This window comes from Abramis brama, assembly GCF_963993115.1.
Source record: "Abramis brama genome assembly, chromosome: 2".
Taxonomy (NCBI): domain Eukaryota; kingdom Metazoa; phylum Chordata; class Actinopteri; order Cypriniformes; family Leuciscidae; genus Abramis; species Abramis brama.
Genome location: NC_139964.1, coordinates 61,201,625 through 61,215,849, shown reverse-complemented (window position 1 = coordinate 61,215,849; position 14,225 = coordinate 61,201,625). Strand labels below are relative to the sequence as shown.

The 14,225-nt window shown below is 34.6% G+C and overlaps 1 protein-coding gene across 1 annotated transcript; it reads right to left on the bottom strand.

The window, feature by feature from the left end:
• Window positions 1-48: 48 nt before the first annotated feature.
• On the bottom strand, window positions 49-11,589 carry LOC311074790 (interferon-induced protein 44-like). The gene is made up of 7 exons (XM_084101686.1): window positions 11,463-11,589; window positions 11,340-11,373; window positions 2,509-2,713; window positions 2,206-2,352; window positions 1,932-2,103; window positions 1,501-1,601; window positions 49-1,414 (listed from the first exon to the last, which is right to left on the bottom strand). The coding sequence occupies exons 1-7, from the start codon at window positions 11,500-11,502 to the stop codon at window positions 1,247-1,249; spliced, it is 867 nt and encodes a 288-aa protein (XP_083957812.1). The 5' UTR covers window positions 11,503-11,589; the 3' UTR covers window positions 49-1,246.
• Window positions 11,590-14,225: the final 2,636 nt, after the last annotated feature.

The following is a 14,225-nucleotide window of genomic DNA, read 5'->3' as shown; positions in this document are numbered from 1 at the left end:
TGTAAAATCAGTGAAAAAAAAAAAAAAGAATATACAGTATAATATTCATAGTAGACAATGCCAGATTTATTAAAGTTAGACAAGCTAGCTCAGCGGTGCATGCAGAGAATACATTTCAACATGAATTTAAAGAAAGCCATGCTTTCTCTCAGTCTGATTGCTCCAGATCCCCAAATTCACTGTTTTGGGACAGATTGAATGCATGTATTGTCAAGAAAAATGAACAATTCAAGATTAAATAGGATTTATTCAACAGATCTCAATAAGCAAAAGTTATTTTGTTCATAAATGTTTTGAAGAATCTAAAATACGAGAGTGTCACTGCATTATTCCGACATTACTTATTTGTGTCATTTACAGTTTTTCTCAACTGTTTACACACAAATTCTGGTACTTGAGACACAATGACCACAACATGTAACTCATTCACCAACCCCCTGTATACAGTAAATTCTTCTGTTGTTTAGTATGTAGACCACTGTATGTACAACTTTGTGTTGGTTGGGATGTGCGCTGTGTACATTGTTTTTGTGGGAAAAATAAAATATATTTGTTACAGTGTATTTGTGTGTTCTGAGTATAAAAACAATATTCTCAAATATTTTACAACACACTTATGTATGTACTGTCTGTAGTAAGTGTAACACTGAACCAAAAAAAGGCCTAAGTCATTATGATGAATGGAGAAGAAGTGTTTTGCATTCATCATAGTGTTTTACATTGAGCACATCAGTGTTCAACTGGTTCTTATAAATGTCTATTGATATGATGGTTTGTGTGTGTCATTTGAAAACAAAATACCATTTTGAGAAGAAATAACATCGTTTTGAATGTAAAGTTTCATTTTGCAGGAGAATTGAGGGGTTTTGCCCATTGTGTGTGTGTTTTTGGATTTGTGTGTAGAGTTCTGAGAATATGAGGCATGCTTTCAGAAAATGTGTGTAAACAATCGAGAAAAACTGTAATAGCTTTAATGTTGTTAAATGTAGAAACATTTTACATTGTAACTTTTCTTAAAAAAAAAAAATCTAATTTTGAATCTTTCTATTATTTTTCAGGTTTACATTAGATTTAGAGTCCCAGATTTTCATTGACTTTGAACCCTGCTGTACATATATTTGTAAAACTAAACACAAAACACAATCCTCTCTATACTAGTTTTAAACCACAATCTTCTTAAAATGATGTTCCTGTGAAAATGTATCACAATCAAAGAATGACCCACTCCAAATGCATTATATGTGATTTAACTTTGAATGTCCAGCAATCTATCATCAGCACTCTGAACAATCTTTTCAAGTGCCTTTAGTATCAGAGCATCAATGTCACCCTTCGGTTCACCCTCATTATGGTAGTTCTTCACTGGGAAGATATTTGTCAATGGCACACCCGTTTTGGCACTGCACATCTCCATCTGGACAGGAACAGAATGTTAGGTCAGAAAATTAGATGTGATTGATAAATTGAAACACGTGTATGTCTTTGGATTATATCACATACCTTCTCTTTGATCTTCTTGCTAGTGTAGATCTTCCTTAGATTATTTTTGACCAGCGGACATGCTTCATCCACTTTGGTCACGACAACCACTTGAGGAATCCCTACAGCATATGCAGAGACAATGTAAAGGTTCTTTACATTGTTTTTACACACGTTTTTTTTTTCACATTTAAGGCAGTTTGTTGTACATATCTACATAATTGACCCACATACATTTTCTGGGTCATATCAATAATTAAGCAGAAAAGTTGAGCCTTGTAACATGCCCTGTTTGCACTTGGCATTATTGTATCTGGATTTTTTTCCACCTAAACATTGAAAAACACACACACAAACTCAACCCACTTTATGCCCACTTCTCTCTCATGTAATGCAATGTATGTGAACTCATGAATGAAAATTATAATTAAACATTCAGGGGTCAGATTTACCCTTATCACTGATTCTCTTGCGGATGATCTTCAACTTGTCAATAAGTTTATCATCTGTGTATTGGATTAGATCTGCGGCTATGACGTACACCAGGCAGAAAGCCTGATCGGAGAGGGTGGGGTCACTGATGTAATGTTGATCCTTATGAGTGAGTGCCTTTTCCTCATTGAACTAAGATTGGAAATAATAATTACAATATATGTTAAATGTCAAACCTGTTGCACACACACAAACTTTATGTCGAAATGTTATCACAATATAGGGGTTTATTACTTTAAAGCCATTCTTCACATGGCCAAACACAATGTTGATGATGTCCTCTGGTTGTGACCCAGCCATTGCTCGAGCTTCTAAGCCCATTATGTCCTTGAAGACGAAGGGCAAAGATTTTTTCCCACTTCTGATGGTATATGCTTCGAGCTAGTGAAGACCAAAAATATAGAGGCATAAATATTTGTAAACAGTTTCCAAGAAATCATCATATGATTAACTAAAATGCTCAATGCTCAAGAGTAGGTCAACTGGACATCTCAGTCTTTTAGAAAACATACAATAGTATAGTTGACAAATACCTACATTTTGTGTGAAACTGTGACTGTCACCACCAGATGAATCAGCTAGCGCTCTATTGGTGATCCGTCCTTGAAAGGCACTATCGACAGAGTTAATAAAGGTGGACTTTCCTGCTCCAATTTCTCCAGCAACCAGAATCTTGATGTCTTTTACATCTTCAGAACTCGGAGAGAAGTTTTCCAGCTTTTTTTTTAGGGTTTCTTTTTGTCTGTCAAATGAAAACAACATTTTACAGAACTTCACATAAAGCTTCTGTCACCACACGTGATTTTGCCATAGTTATGGACGCCATTCCCAGTGGAGCTATTGCAGTTCTAAATAACTCAGTCGAGTCTTTATCCTCCTTTATTTCCTTGACTAATCCCTGTAAAACAACAATAGGAATAATGTGCTTTGAGTTCAGACCTTCTCACAGGAATAGAAAGATTCGACACTTCTCCACATATGCATCTGTCATCTGGATGCTTTACAACCAATGCCAGCCCATAATTCAATGCGCAGTGCCCCAATCTTAGTCTAGTAATAACCACACTATCCCTCCTTCCTAAACCTATATTTATTGATTTTTTCACTATTGGCTGAAGAAAAAAAAATGTCTGCCATTATTTCCCTCTTACCATTCTTTTTGCCATAATTGTATTGATCCTTGCTGAATAATTTACACTCAACCCTTCCATACATTACTTCCAATACTCAAAATCTATATACAGGTTTGTATATATATTTTTAATTTTTTTTTTGCCATTTTATCAGCCTATTCGTTTCCTTGCACTCCTATGTGAGCTGTATTTGAAATATATTTTCAGATTATATTTTGAAATATATTTTTGGAATATATGCAAATATTCGAAATTTCCCCAATAAATATATTTTAGTTAAATATATGTAAATATATTTTTTATTTTTTTGAAAATATATTTTAGTTAAATATGTGAATATATTTATATGTCAATATGTTTACTAACAACATATATGTTCATATATGTTTTAACTTGTTTCATTTGAAATATATTTAGAAATTTAAAAAGTTAACATTTTAACAAACAAACAACACATTTTCAATTTATTTTTTACATTTTTATTTATTTCATTTTAAATCTGAGTTCAGCTATTTTTGAGTTGACAGCTGTCCCCGGTTGTCCCTTGGTGGCCTGTGGAAATTTCTTCAACACTGCGTCTGGGGGTACTGTAGTACAGTGCATTGTAGGCTGTATACTGTACAATGAACAAATTGTATGGCCCTGAACATTGTGCTTTCCATTTGTTACAGTTTTTTATGATTGCTATGACAGATTTTTCAATACTTTTAACAATTTTCCAAAACTCTTAACACAGTTAGCACTACATCCGCCTATGTAAGCTATACTATTAACACATTTCTTGTTGCTTTAACACAAAATGCATACAATTAACACAAATTTAAAATGCTTGAACTTCTTTTACACACAAGCTCAAACAAGAACAAAACAATAGATTTTTACTGCCAAATTTACCAATGCTTTATCACTGTATGTCAGAACAGATAACACCATGTTCTGAACCTAACCTTACAGGCTAAAGTCAAGGTAAACAGCTGCTTATATTGTGAATTGAAACACAAATATATCCCCTGTATTTTATTCTATTCTTACTGAGAAACAGCTGATAGAATTATGCAAATACAGTTTTTTACAATTGCTATGACAATTTTTTCAATACTTTTAACAAATTTCCTAAACTCTTAACGCACCAACACACCTAAAACACACAATTGGCAAAACGGTTAATTTCATGCTCAAAATCACACATTGTAAACTAAACTCCAAAACTAATTTTCAAAATACAATAATACACTAACACAATACACAATGTCTAACAAAACACTGCAAACATGTTTTAAAATCAAATAATTATTCAAAACACTAACATATGAAAAATAACAATCTGGATAAGACCGTATTAAGCAACTATAGGCCGATCTCAAATCTTCCTTTCATAGGCAAGATCATTGAAAAAGTTGTCTTCAATCAGCTGAACAAATTCTTATGCGCGAATGGATATTTTGACAATTTTCAATCTGGTTTCCAACCACATCACAGCACAGAGACAGCGCTCATGAAGATAATAAACGATATTCGCTTAAATACTGATTCAGGCAAATTATCAGTGCTCGTACTACTCGACCTCAGTGCTGCATTTGACACTGTCGATCATAACATACTTCTTGACAGGCTGGAAAACTGGGTGGGGCTTTCTGGGATAGTCCTAAAATGGTTCAGGTCATACTTAGATGGGAGAGGTTATTATGTGAGTATAGGAGACCATAAGTCTGAGTGGACATCCATGACATGCGGAGTCCCTCAAGGCTCAATTCTTGCGCCACTCCTGTTCAACCTGTATATGCTCCCAATGAGCCAAATAATGAGAAAGAACCAAATTGCTTACCACAGCTATGCAGACGACACACAGATCTACTTAGCCCTATCGCCTAACGATTACAGCCCCATTGACTCCCTGTGCCAATGCATTGATGAAGTCAACAGTTGGATGTGTCAAAACTTTCTTCAGTTAAACAAAGACAAAACTGAAGTCATTGCGTTCGGAAACAAAGATGAAGTTCTCAAGGTGAACGCATACCTTCACTCTAGGGGTCAAACAACTAAAAATCAAGTCAGGAATCTTGGTGTGACACTAGAGTCAGACCTTAGTTTCAGTAGTCATATCAAAGCAATAACTAAATCAGCATACTATCATCTAAAAAATATTGCAAGAATTAGATACTTTGTTTCCAGACAAGACTTAGAGAAACTTGTTCATGCTTTCATCACCAGCAGGGTGGATTATTGTAATGGACTCCTCACTGGCCTTCCCAAAAAGACCATAAGACAGTTGCAGCTCATACAGAACGCTGCCACCAGGATTCTGAGCAGAACCAGAAAATATGAACATATCACACCAGTCCTCAGGTCTTTACACTGGCTCCCAGTTAAATTTAGGATTGTTTTTAAAGTATTATTACTGGTATATAAATCATTCAATGGCCTAGGACCTCAATACATTGCAGATATGCTCACTGAATATAAACCCAACAGATCACTCAGATCACTAGGATCATATCAGCTAGAAATACCAAGGGTTCACTCTAAGCATGGTGAATCTGCTTTTAGCTATAATGCCAGCCGCAGCTGGAACCAGCTTCCAGAGGAGATCAGACGTGCTCCTACAGTAGTCACATTCAAATCCAGACTCAAAACACATCTGTTTAGCTATGCATTTAATGAATGAGCACTGTGCCAATGTTCGTCCGACTGTTTGTACTGTACTGTATTTTATTTTTATTTTTCTAAACTGTTTTAATTATTCTTATTTCTTTTTATTATTTTAATTTCTTCTATGTAAAGCACTTTGAATTGCCACTGTGTATGAAATGTGCTATATAAATAAACTTGCCTTGCCTTGCCATATGTTCTCTTCCAACAGGAACATTTAGTCAATCATAACACAATGACAAAAAAAAAACACTATCATCAGCTGAAATTACAGAAACTGCATTATTTTATGTGTCAGGTCTGCCCTTATACAACCGACAGTATATTGTATTGATTATAGATTGTGTTTTGCACTGCAGTTTTCTTCTTTTTTTTTGGAAGTCTCTATATTTTTGTTTTGTTTGTAATGTAAATGCATGCATTTTGTTGTTGTTTTTTTTTGCAGCAGAAATTCAATACAACAAAATAAATGACCCTTCTTAGAGTAGCTTTATAGAATGTATGGTTTGTGAAAAAAAGAGACAGAATTGCTGTAGTAACGGCTTTATTTGCTACAGGACATTTCTGCAAGATAACAAAAATATGCAATATAGCTGCCATTTACAGTATTACAGTACTGTATGTGAAAATACAAAATATTCAAACAGAAAAGGCTATCTTCTAATCTGCCCGGTCTTCTGCATTTGTCCACATGTTCTCATCCACATCACACCTGATATCTTCCCTGGCAAGGCATCTTAGGAAGAATCTTTTACAGTAACATGCCTTATCCACCCCTGGCAGTGTTCAGATGTGATGTCTTGGTATGCAGCATCTTTTGCATACAGGAGGGACATTTGGTCCTGTGGACTATGGTCAAAAACCTTTCATCTCGAGGCGGAGAAAACTCCTCAATGGGGGTTGAGGAAAGGGAAGTAAGGGGCAAGGAAAATAGACATCATCCTCTGATGGGCGTCAAACCAGGCTGTGACTAGATGGGAATGGTGGAATGCCACATTGTCCCATATTTGCATAACTTCAATCAGCTGTTTCTCACTAGCAATGGAATAATGTGAAAATACAAAATATACGAACAGAAAAAGCCAACCCGATCTCACGGGAAAACATACAAATTCTACGAGGTGGCTAATTCGTACGAATTCATACGATTTTTGCAAAATCGTACATATTTTACGAATTGCCCAATGACCCAATGACCTACCCCTGACCCCGCCCCTAAACCTACCCATCACGTGGGTTTAGACAAATCGTACAAATTCGTATGAGTGAGGTCGTACGAATTCGTACGAATTAGCCATCTTTTTATCATTCGTATGAATTGGTCATGAGATAGTGTTGGAAAAAGCACCAGAAGAAAAAAAAAAAAAAAAAAAAAGTAATCTTCTAATTATTTGCATAATTCTATCAGCTGTTTCTCAGTAAGAATAGAATAAAATACAAGGGATATATTTGTGTTTCAATTCACAATATAAACAGCTGTTTACCTTGACTTTAGCCTGTAAGGTTAGGTTTAGAACATGGTGTTATCTGTTCTGACATACAGTGTTAAAGCATTGGTAAATTTGGCAGTAAAAATCTATTGTTTTGTTCTTGTTTGAGCTTGTGTGTAAAAGAAGTTCAAGCATTTTAAATTTGTGTTAATTGTATGCATTTTGTGTTAAAGCAACAAGAAATGTGTTAATAGTATAGCTTACACAGGCGGATGTAGTGCTAACTGTGTTAAGAGTTTTGGAAAATTGTTAAAAGTATTGAAAAATCTGTCATAGCAATCGTAAAAAACTGTAATTAGAAGATGACTCTTTTTTAAAAAAAAAACATTTTATTCTTATGGTGCTTTTTCCAACACTATCTCACGACCAATTCGTACGAATTCGTACGAATGATAAAAAGATGGCTAATTCGACCTCACTCATACGAATTTGTACGATTTGTCTAAACCCACGTGATGGGTAGGTTTAGGGGCGGGGTCAGGGGTAGGTCATTCATATGAATTCATACGAATTGGGCAATTCGTAAAATATGTACGATTTTGCAAAAATTAATTGAATTCATACGAATTAGCAACCTCGTAGAATTTGTACGTTTTCCCGTGAGATCGGGTTGGCTTTTTCTGTTCGTATATTTTGTATTTTCACATTATTCCATTGCTAGTGAGAAACAGCTGATTGAAGTTATGCAAATATGGGACAATGTGGCATTCCACCATTCCCGTCTAGTCACAGCCTGGTTTGACGCCCATCAGAGGATGATGTCTATTTTCCTTGCCCCTTACTTCCCTTTCCTCAACCCCCATTGAGGAGTTTTCTCCGCCTGGAGATGAAAGGTTTTTGACCATAGTCCACAGGACCAAATGTCCCTCCTGTATGCAAAAGATGCTGCATACTAAGACATCACATCTGAACACTGCCAGGGGTGGATAAGGCATGTTACTGTAAAAGATTCTTCCTAAGATGCCTTGCCAGGGAAGATATCAGGTGTGATGTGAATGAGAACATGTGGACAAATGCAGAAGACCGGGCAGATTAGAAGATGGCCTTTTCTGTTTGTATATTTTGTATTTTCACATACAGTACTGTAATACTGTAAATGGCAGCTATATTGCATATTTTTGTTATCTTGCAGAAATGTCCTGTAGCAAATAAAGCCGTTACTACAGCAATTCTGTCTCTGTCTTCTTTTTTTCAAAAACCATACATTCTATAAAGCTACTCTAAGAAGGGTCATTTATTTTGTTGTATTGAATTTCTGCTGCAAAAAAAAACAACAACAAAATGCATGCATTTACATTACAAACAAAACAAAAATATAGAGAAAAAAAGAAAAAAAAAAGAAAACTGCAGTGCAAAACACAATCTATAATCAATACAATATACTGTCTATTGTATAAGGGCAGACCTGACACATAAAATAATGCAGTTTCTGTAATTTCAACTGATGATAGTGTTTTTTTTTGTCATTGTGTTATGATTGACTAAATGTTCCTGTTGGAAGAGAACATGTGTTAGTGTTTTGAATAATTATTTGATTTTGAAACATGTTTGCAGTGTTTTGTTAGACATTGTGTATTGTGTTAGTGTATTATTGTATTTTGAAAATTAGTTTTGCCAATTGTGTGTTTTAGGTGTGTTGGTGCGTTAAGAGTTTAGGAAATTTGTTAAAAGTATTGAAGAAATTGTCATAGCGATTGTAAAAAACTGTAACAGCACTGACTGCTCAATAGATTTTGACTGGTTGCAGGTTCATATCAACAAAGAACAAGAATTACAGTATCAAAGAGACAAAGGACAAGTTTGTGAGATGCAGGGTACAGTACTGTAAAAATAGGGGTACAAGGAGGAGGAAGAACAAAAACAATTGCAAAGAGCAAAGCAGAGTAGTAATTTCTGATCAATTTTGAGCTACTATGATAGAACATGTTTTCGTTCATCAAAAGACAATGACGGAAAAATATGAAATTTGTTTTGAGATTAAAAATGTACTTCTCTCTGAACTTTTTGATGGTACAGTAAGGTGTCACGCGTAAGTCTACAAACAGAATAGCAGTCCATAGATATCTTTCGAGAACTATATGTTTTGAACAATGTGTTTTCTATTTTTTGGTGTATTGTTTACTGACTGATTGATAGTGTATATCATTTTGATCACTTTGTCTATGATTTGAGAGCAGTGTTTGATTTTGAACATCCAAGAAGGGACTTTTTTTGTATCACTTAGACTCATCAAATGAAATCTAGTTTTTATTTTGTCAGATTGAATATCTAAAAAATTATTGTATCAGTCAAAATGAGGAAACCATTTTTATAAGCATATTCATCATTCATTAGTATGGTTGAGTATTACCCTGTGTATATATATATATATATATATATATATATATATATATATATATATATATATATATATATATATAAAAAACAATAAAAAAAAACACATTAACATTAACATTAGGCATGGCCAAAATGAATAAAGGGATTGATATCAGGTATTGTTACCAAATCACTTATCTGACCGTTTCAATGGCAATATTGCCATTAATGATATCAACTGAGGATAAAATGGATAATTTTCTACTTTTTGTCATTTTCACAAGTAAAATGTTGGATACATTTTCATGCTAAAATAATTAATACAATTATTAATGTTATAATATCATGTTAAAAACTAACATCACACATTATCATGGCCAATCATAATTTTCCACTTCCGAGTCCCTTATAAAAAAGAGAACTTGAGCAGAATTAGACTACTTCAGATATGTTATGCACAAGATTGTGGTTCTTAAGACAACACAATTCTAGTTGGTAAAATGCTTAGGGAGAGATACTAATAATATTTTACAGGGAAATAAATTCTCAACTTACACAGTATTTGGAGTTTTATCTGAACAGATCAGTGTTTTGACTGCTGTGCACAAAGACATAGCCTGCACATAAGTAAGGAATAATTGACGACAGGCCGTTGAATTATTAGAAAAATAATGCACACCCGAGGTGGTAATGCGGTCACGACGCGAAGCGGAGTGGCCGTTACACCTCGGTGTGCATTATTTTTCTAATAATTCAACGGCCTGAAGTCAATTATTCCGCTTATACTACAGTTACCACACCTCGAAACATTGTTCAGATTATGTATTTCAAGACGTTTGTAAAGTTTTGTCATTAAAACGCTCTTGTATGTAGGACTAATTTCTTACGCATCTAGTCCAATGCCTCCGTTGCTAATTCCAAAACGTCATTTTAGAGTTAGTAACGGAGGTTTGAGCCACTGATAGCAGACTAAAGCTGGGGACACACGACTAGCTGACACATTCTCTGACTGTTTTCATCGCAGCAGCAGATTTTAAACACGACTTTGAACACAGACTGAACGCGCTGAACACGCGTTTGGACATGATCAGTCATAAGTATCAAATTACATAACCGGCCTTAGTGTGTCCCCGGCTTTATGCAGTTATTAATGCAGCAGTTATAGAGAGAGATGTTGCAATAATGAGACAGAAAAGCATTTGCGTCAATATTATTATTTATTTATTAATTTAATTCGTTTTAATTAATTCGTTCATTCTTCTTTTTTTTTCATTGACAGATGGCAGTAGACTATAGCCAAATAAATGAAACACAAAGCCCAAGTGGGCCTATCAATAATTATTTATTTGTTATTATCTGCAATAAAAATCCGTACTGCAGGACTATCCATTTATTTAGCCTATATTCAGTTTAATTTTCTATTTATTATAATATAGATAGGACTATATACTTTATTTATTAAAATTAAACTGCATGTTTCTATTGATTGTGAAGCTAGACATTGAAAATTGCAGATCAAGCGCATGGGGCTGCATGTTTTTTTCTTGTTATGAATTGTATCCTATTTTCCGTTATTACAGTTAACTACGCGAAGTGATATGGAACTGTAATGCGGTCAAGACCTGCCTGGAACTACTTTAGCCGTGCGTTTCCCTGAAAATAATGCACACCTTAGAACGTTCGTCAACCAATCAGATTCAAGCATTCAACGGCCCTGTAGTATAAAACCGAAATAAAGTATGTCTGCATACAGAATAGCTTATGTCCATGAATGGCTTACCCCCAGTCAAATTCCCTCCATGGTGTATCCAGTTCTATGGAAACACATTTAGCAATTAAGTTTAACAATAATTTGGTAGTATCTCTCTGAGAATGTGTCTATATGGAAGAAAGACCCTCTCACCTGGATTTGGTTGCACTGGTTGTGAGTCTGATGATCCCATTTTGCTTTTTTTTTCACCCCCTTCAATATATTTATATCAGCTCTCTCCTGGAGTACAGCTGACTTGTATTAAGCAAGGGAAATCAGAGTCGTTATATACTGTAGGCTATATTTCAATTTCACTTTCATTTTTGCAAGCACACATGCATAATTAGGATGGTATTATAGATGAGGCTCAGTTTCTGTTCATTTTATTAACAACTGTGCAACAGGTAACACTAAATGTCATTAATTTGCAGTTTTGCAAGCTATATTTGTCATATACTCACATGCATAATGAAAAATGAGAACACACACATACATGCCCTTATTGACATGCATATTATTGCAAAATACTATGAAAATATACATGGTTGCATGGAGGTTAAATGTGAACCACACACACACTTTTAGTCCAAGCTTAATGTCACTTACTGACATGCATATATTTTCAAACATTAGATACTTCAGAAATACAAACAGAAACTGTTCATAGCATGTTCATATAACAGGCTGCATTTCCTGGAAATAGAAACTGAAAGTCATTTGGAAGTAAAGGCTAAATTTAACTTGACTTCAGTGACACAGTCTTGCTGTCTGTAGTTCATCAAGAGGGCTCACAAAATAACATTTGAGCTATAATACAATTGAGTTACAATAGCAAATATGTATTTTATTTAATTCATACAGTAAGTATGCCATTCACTTTATATGTAAAAATGAGCAGGCCATGAGAGCTGATTCCATGGCAAAGAAGCTCATAGGTAACAATGTTAATGATTTTTGGAAAGAAGTTAGAGTTCTTAATAACTGCAAGACATCTTTACCATGCACTGTTGAAGGTATCTCTGGATTAGACAAAATTGCAGAGTTATGGCGACAGCACTATAGTACCTTATTCAACTGTATTCACACTGATTTGTATAAAGTATAACACATTGAGAGTAATACTTCGTTGGAATCAATGGTGATTATGTCACATGAGGTACACCAAGCCATACATAAGCTTTCTGATAACAAAGCTAGTGGATTGGATTGGATTTCTGCTGAACATCTTAAAAATGCCAGTATAAGAATAGCTCCCTTGCTCGCCATTTGTTTTACTGTTTTTATGATACATGGTGTATTGCCTGACTCAATGTTGGCTGTTCTATTAGTTCCAGTCATTAAGGACAAAGCTGGGAAGGTAGGTAGTCTAGATAACTACAGGCCTATAGCTTTAGCGAGCATATTATCAAATGTACTAGAAAGAATTCTGTTGGACAGATTAAATGAATTTATTAACACCACAGATAACCAATTTGGGTTCAAAGCTAAACATGGCACTGACTTGTGTATATATGCTCTAAAGGAAATTGTGAACAAATATAGAGATAAAAACTCATCAGTTCTTATGCGTTTTATTGATGCTTCTGTAACGGGTGTTATATTTATTAATTAATTTCACTCAAAATCTCCCTTTCTTATTATTATTTGTTATATCTTTCATTTTGCATTCTGGAATTTCATTTATTCTTCTAATATTGATTTCTATTAATTGAGATGTCATATTTCTATGGTTACATGGTCATTTTTCAGTTTTGTTAAATAGGGTGTGTGGCTCCTTTAAGATTAATGTTCTTTCAGGTTCCGGTTGCTCTCCTTCAGTTCGCGGTAAATGCGACTGAGGAGAGGTGGGTTTTACTGACGCTCTGTCTGAAAAGTTTGAAATGAGTTTTGTTTAATGTAGTATAACATGTAATTTGTTCTGAAATGCACTTTAATCGTATTCAAACATATATGAAGTTTGTGTGAATGATGTTATGAGTTATAGCATGTATTGTTGGAGAGAATTAAGCATGAGTGTGCAAGCTCTTTTGGCTAAAATAATGCCTTTCACAAACAGGCTGATTGAGAGAAGGCCACAGACTCAAGCTTGCAGTGATTTTTTTATTTTTATTCATACAGGTATGTTCACTTTCATGTTTCTGTTTATATTGTTTTTAATTTATGTAAAATGCTTTATTTTTTTTATGAAATGTTAAACAATATTGAGTTGTTTATTTTAGAAACTCAAATATGTGAAATGAGTAAAATGTCGTTCAGTTCGCGGTAAATGCGACTGAGGAGAGGCTGATTGAGAGAAGGCCACAGACTCAAGCTTGCAGTGATTTTTTTATTTTTATTCATACAGAATAAAATCCGGCCTGTGAAATTTCTGTTGTCCGGTCTCCTTCTATATCAACACACACAACGCAGAGTTCCAACAGAGACCGGTCACATTGGTGCCGTGGACTTTTGTTTGATGCAAGTCATCGTGGATCCTCATCGATCAACGTCAGCTTGGTCGCCGGGGTTTGCTGCATTCTGGAACGTCCAAATTCTGCCTGTATTTGTGCCAAAGGAAAGACAGGTTGGACATTAGACTGTATATAATTCAAAAAAGGTTGAAACTTCATATTTACAGAAAAAAAAAAGAGACAAAGAAAAGGCTGAATTTGAAAAAGAACAATTTTTGTTTGATAATTTGATTGTGTATTACTTTTAGGTGTGTACACCTGTGAACAGTTTTTTTTCTGTGGTCATTATCTGTTTTAATTTATTTTTGTTGATCTGTAAAACTCAAGATGTCACAAAATAGTGAGAAGACAAGTTACTCCCCTAATGATGGGTTTGAATTGGGTTTTGCTAGGGGGCGTATATTTGGTGAACTTGAACAGACACCACTCAGAAGGACAGTTAATATTGGCTCTCCTGATTTCTGTT

What these genes read in the sequence shown, in the direction of transcription:
- LOC311074790 (XM_084101686.1), bottom strand. Translation starts at nt 11,502, where the DNA reads ATGGGATCATCAGACTCACAACCAGTGCAACCAAATCCAG. An exon ending in GTCACAGTTTCACACAAAAT is followed by an intron (nt 2,353 to 2,508) that starts GTAGGTATTTGT and finishes GGTCTTCACTAG; the next exon opens with CTCGAAGCATATACCATCAG. An exon ending in ATGTGAAGAATGGCTTTAAA is followed by an intron (nt 2,104 to 2,205) that starts GTAATAAACCCC and finishes TTCCAATCTTAG; the next exon opens with TTCAATGAGGAAAAGGCACT.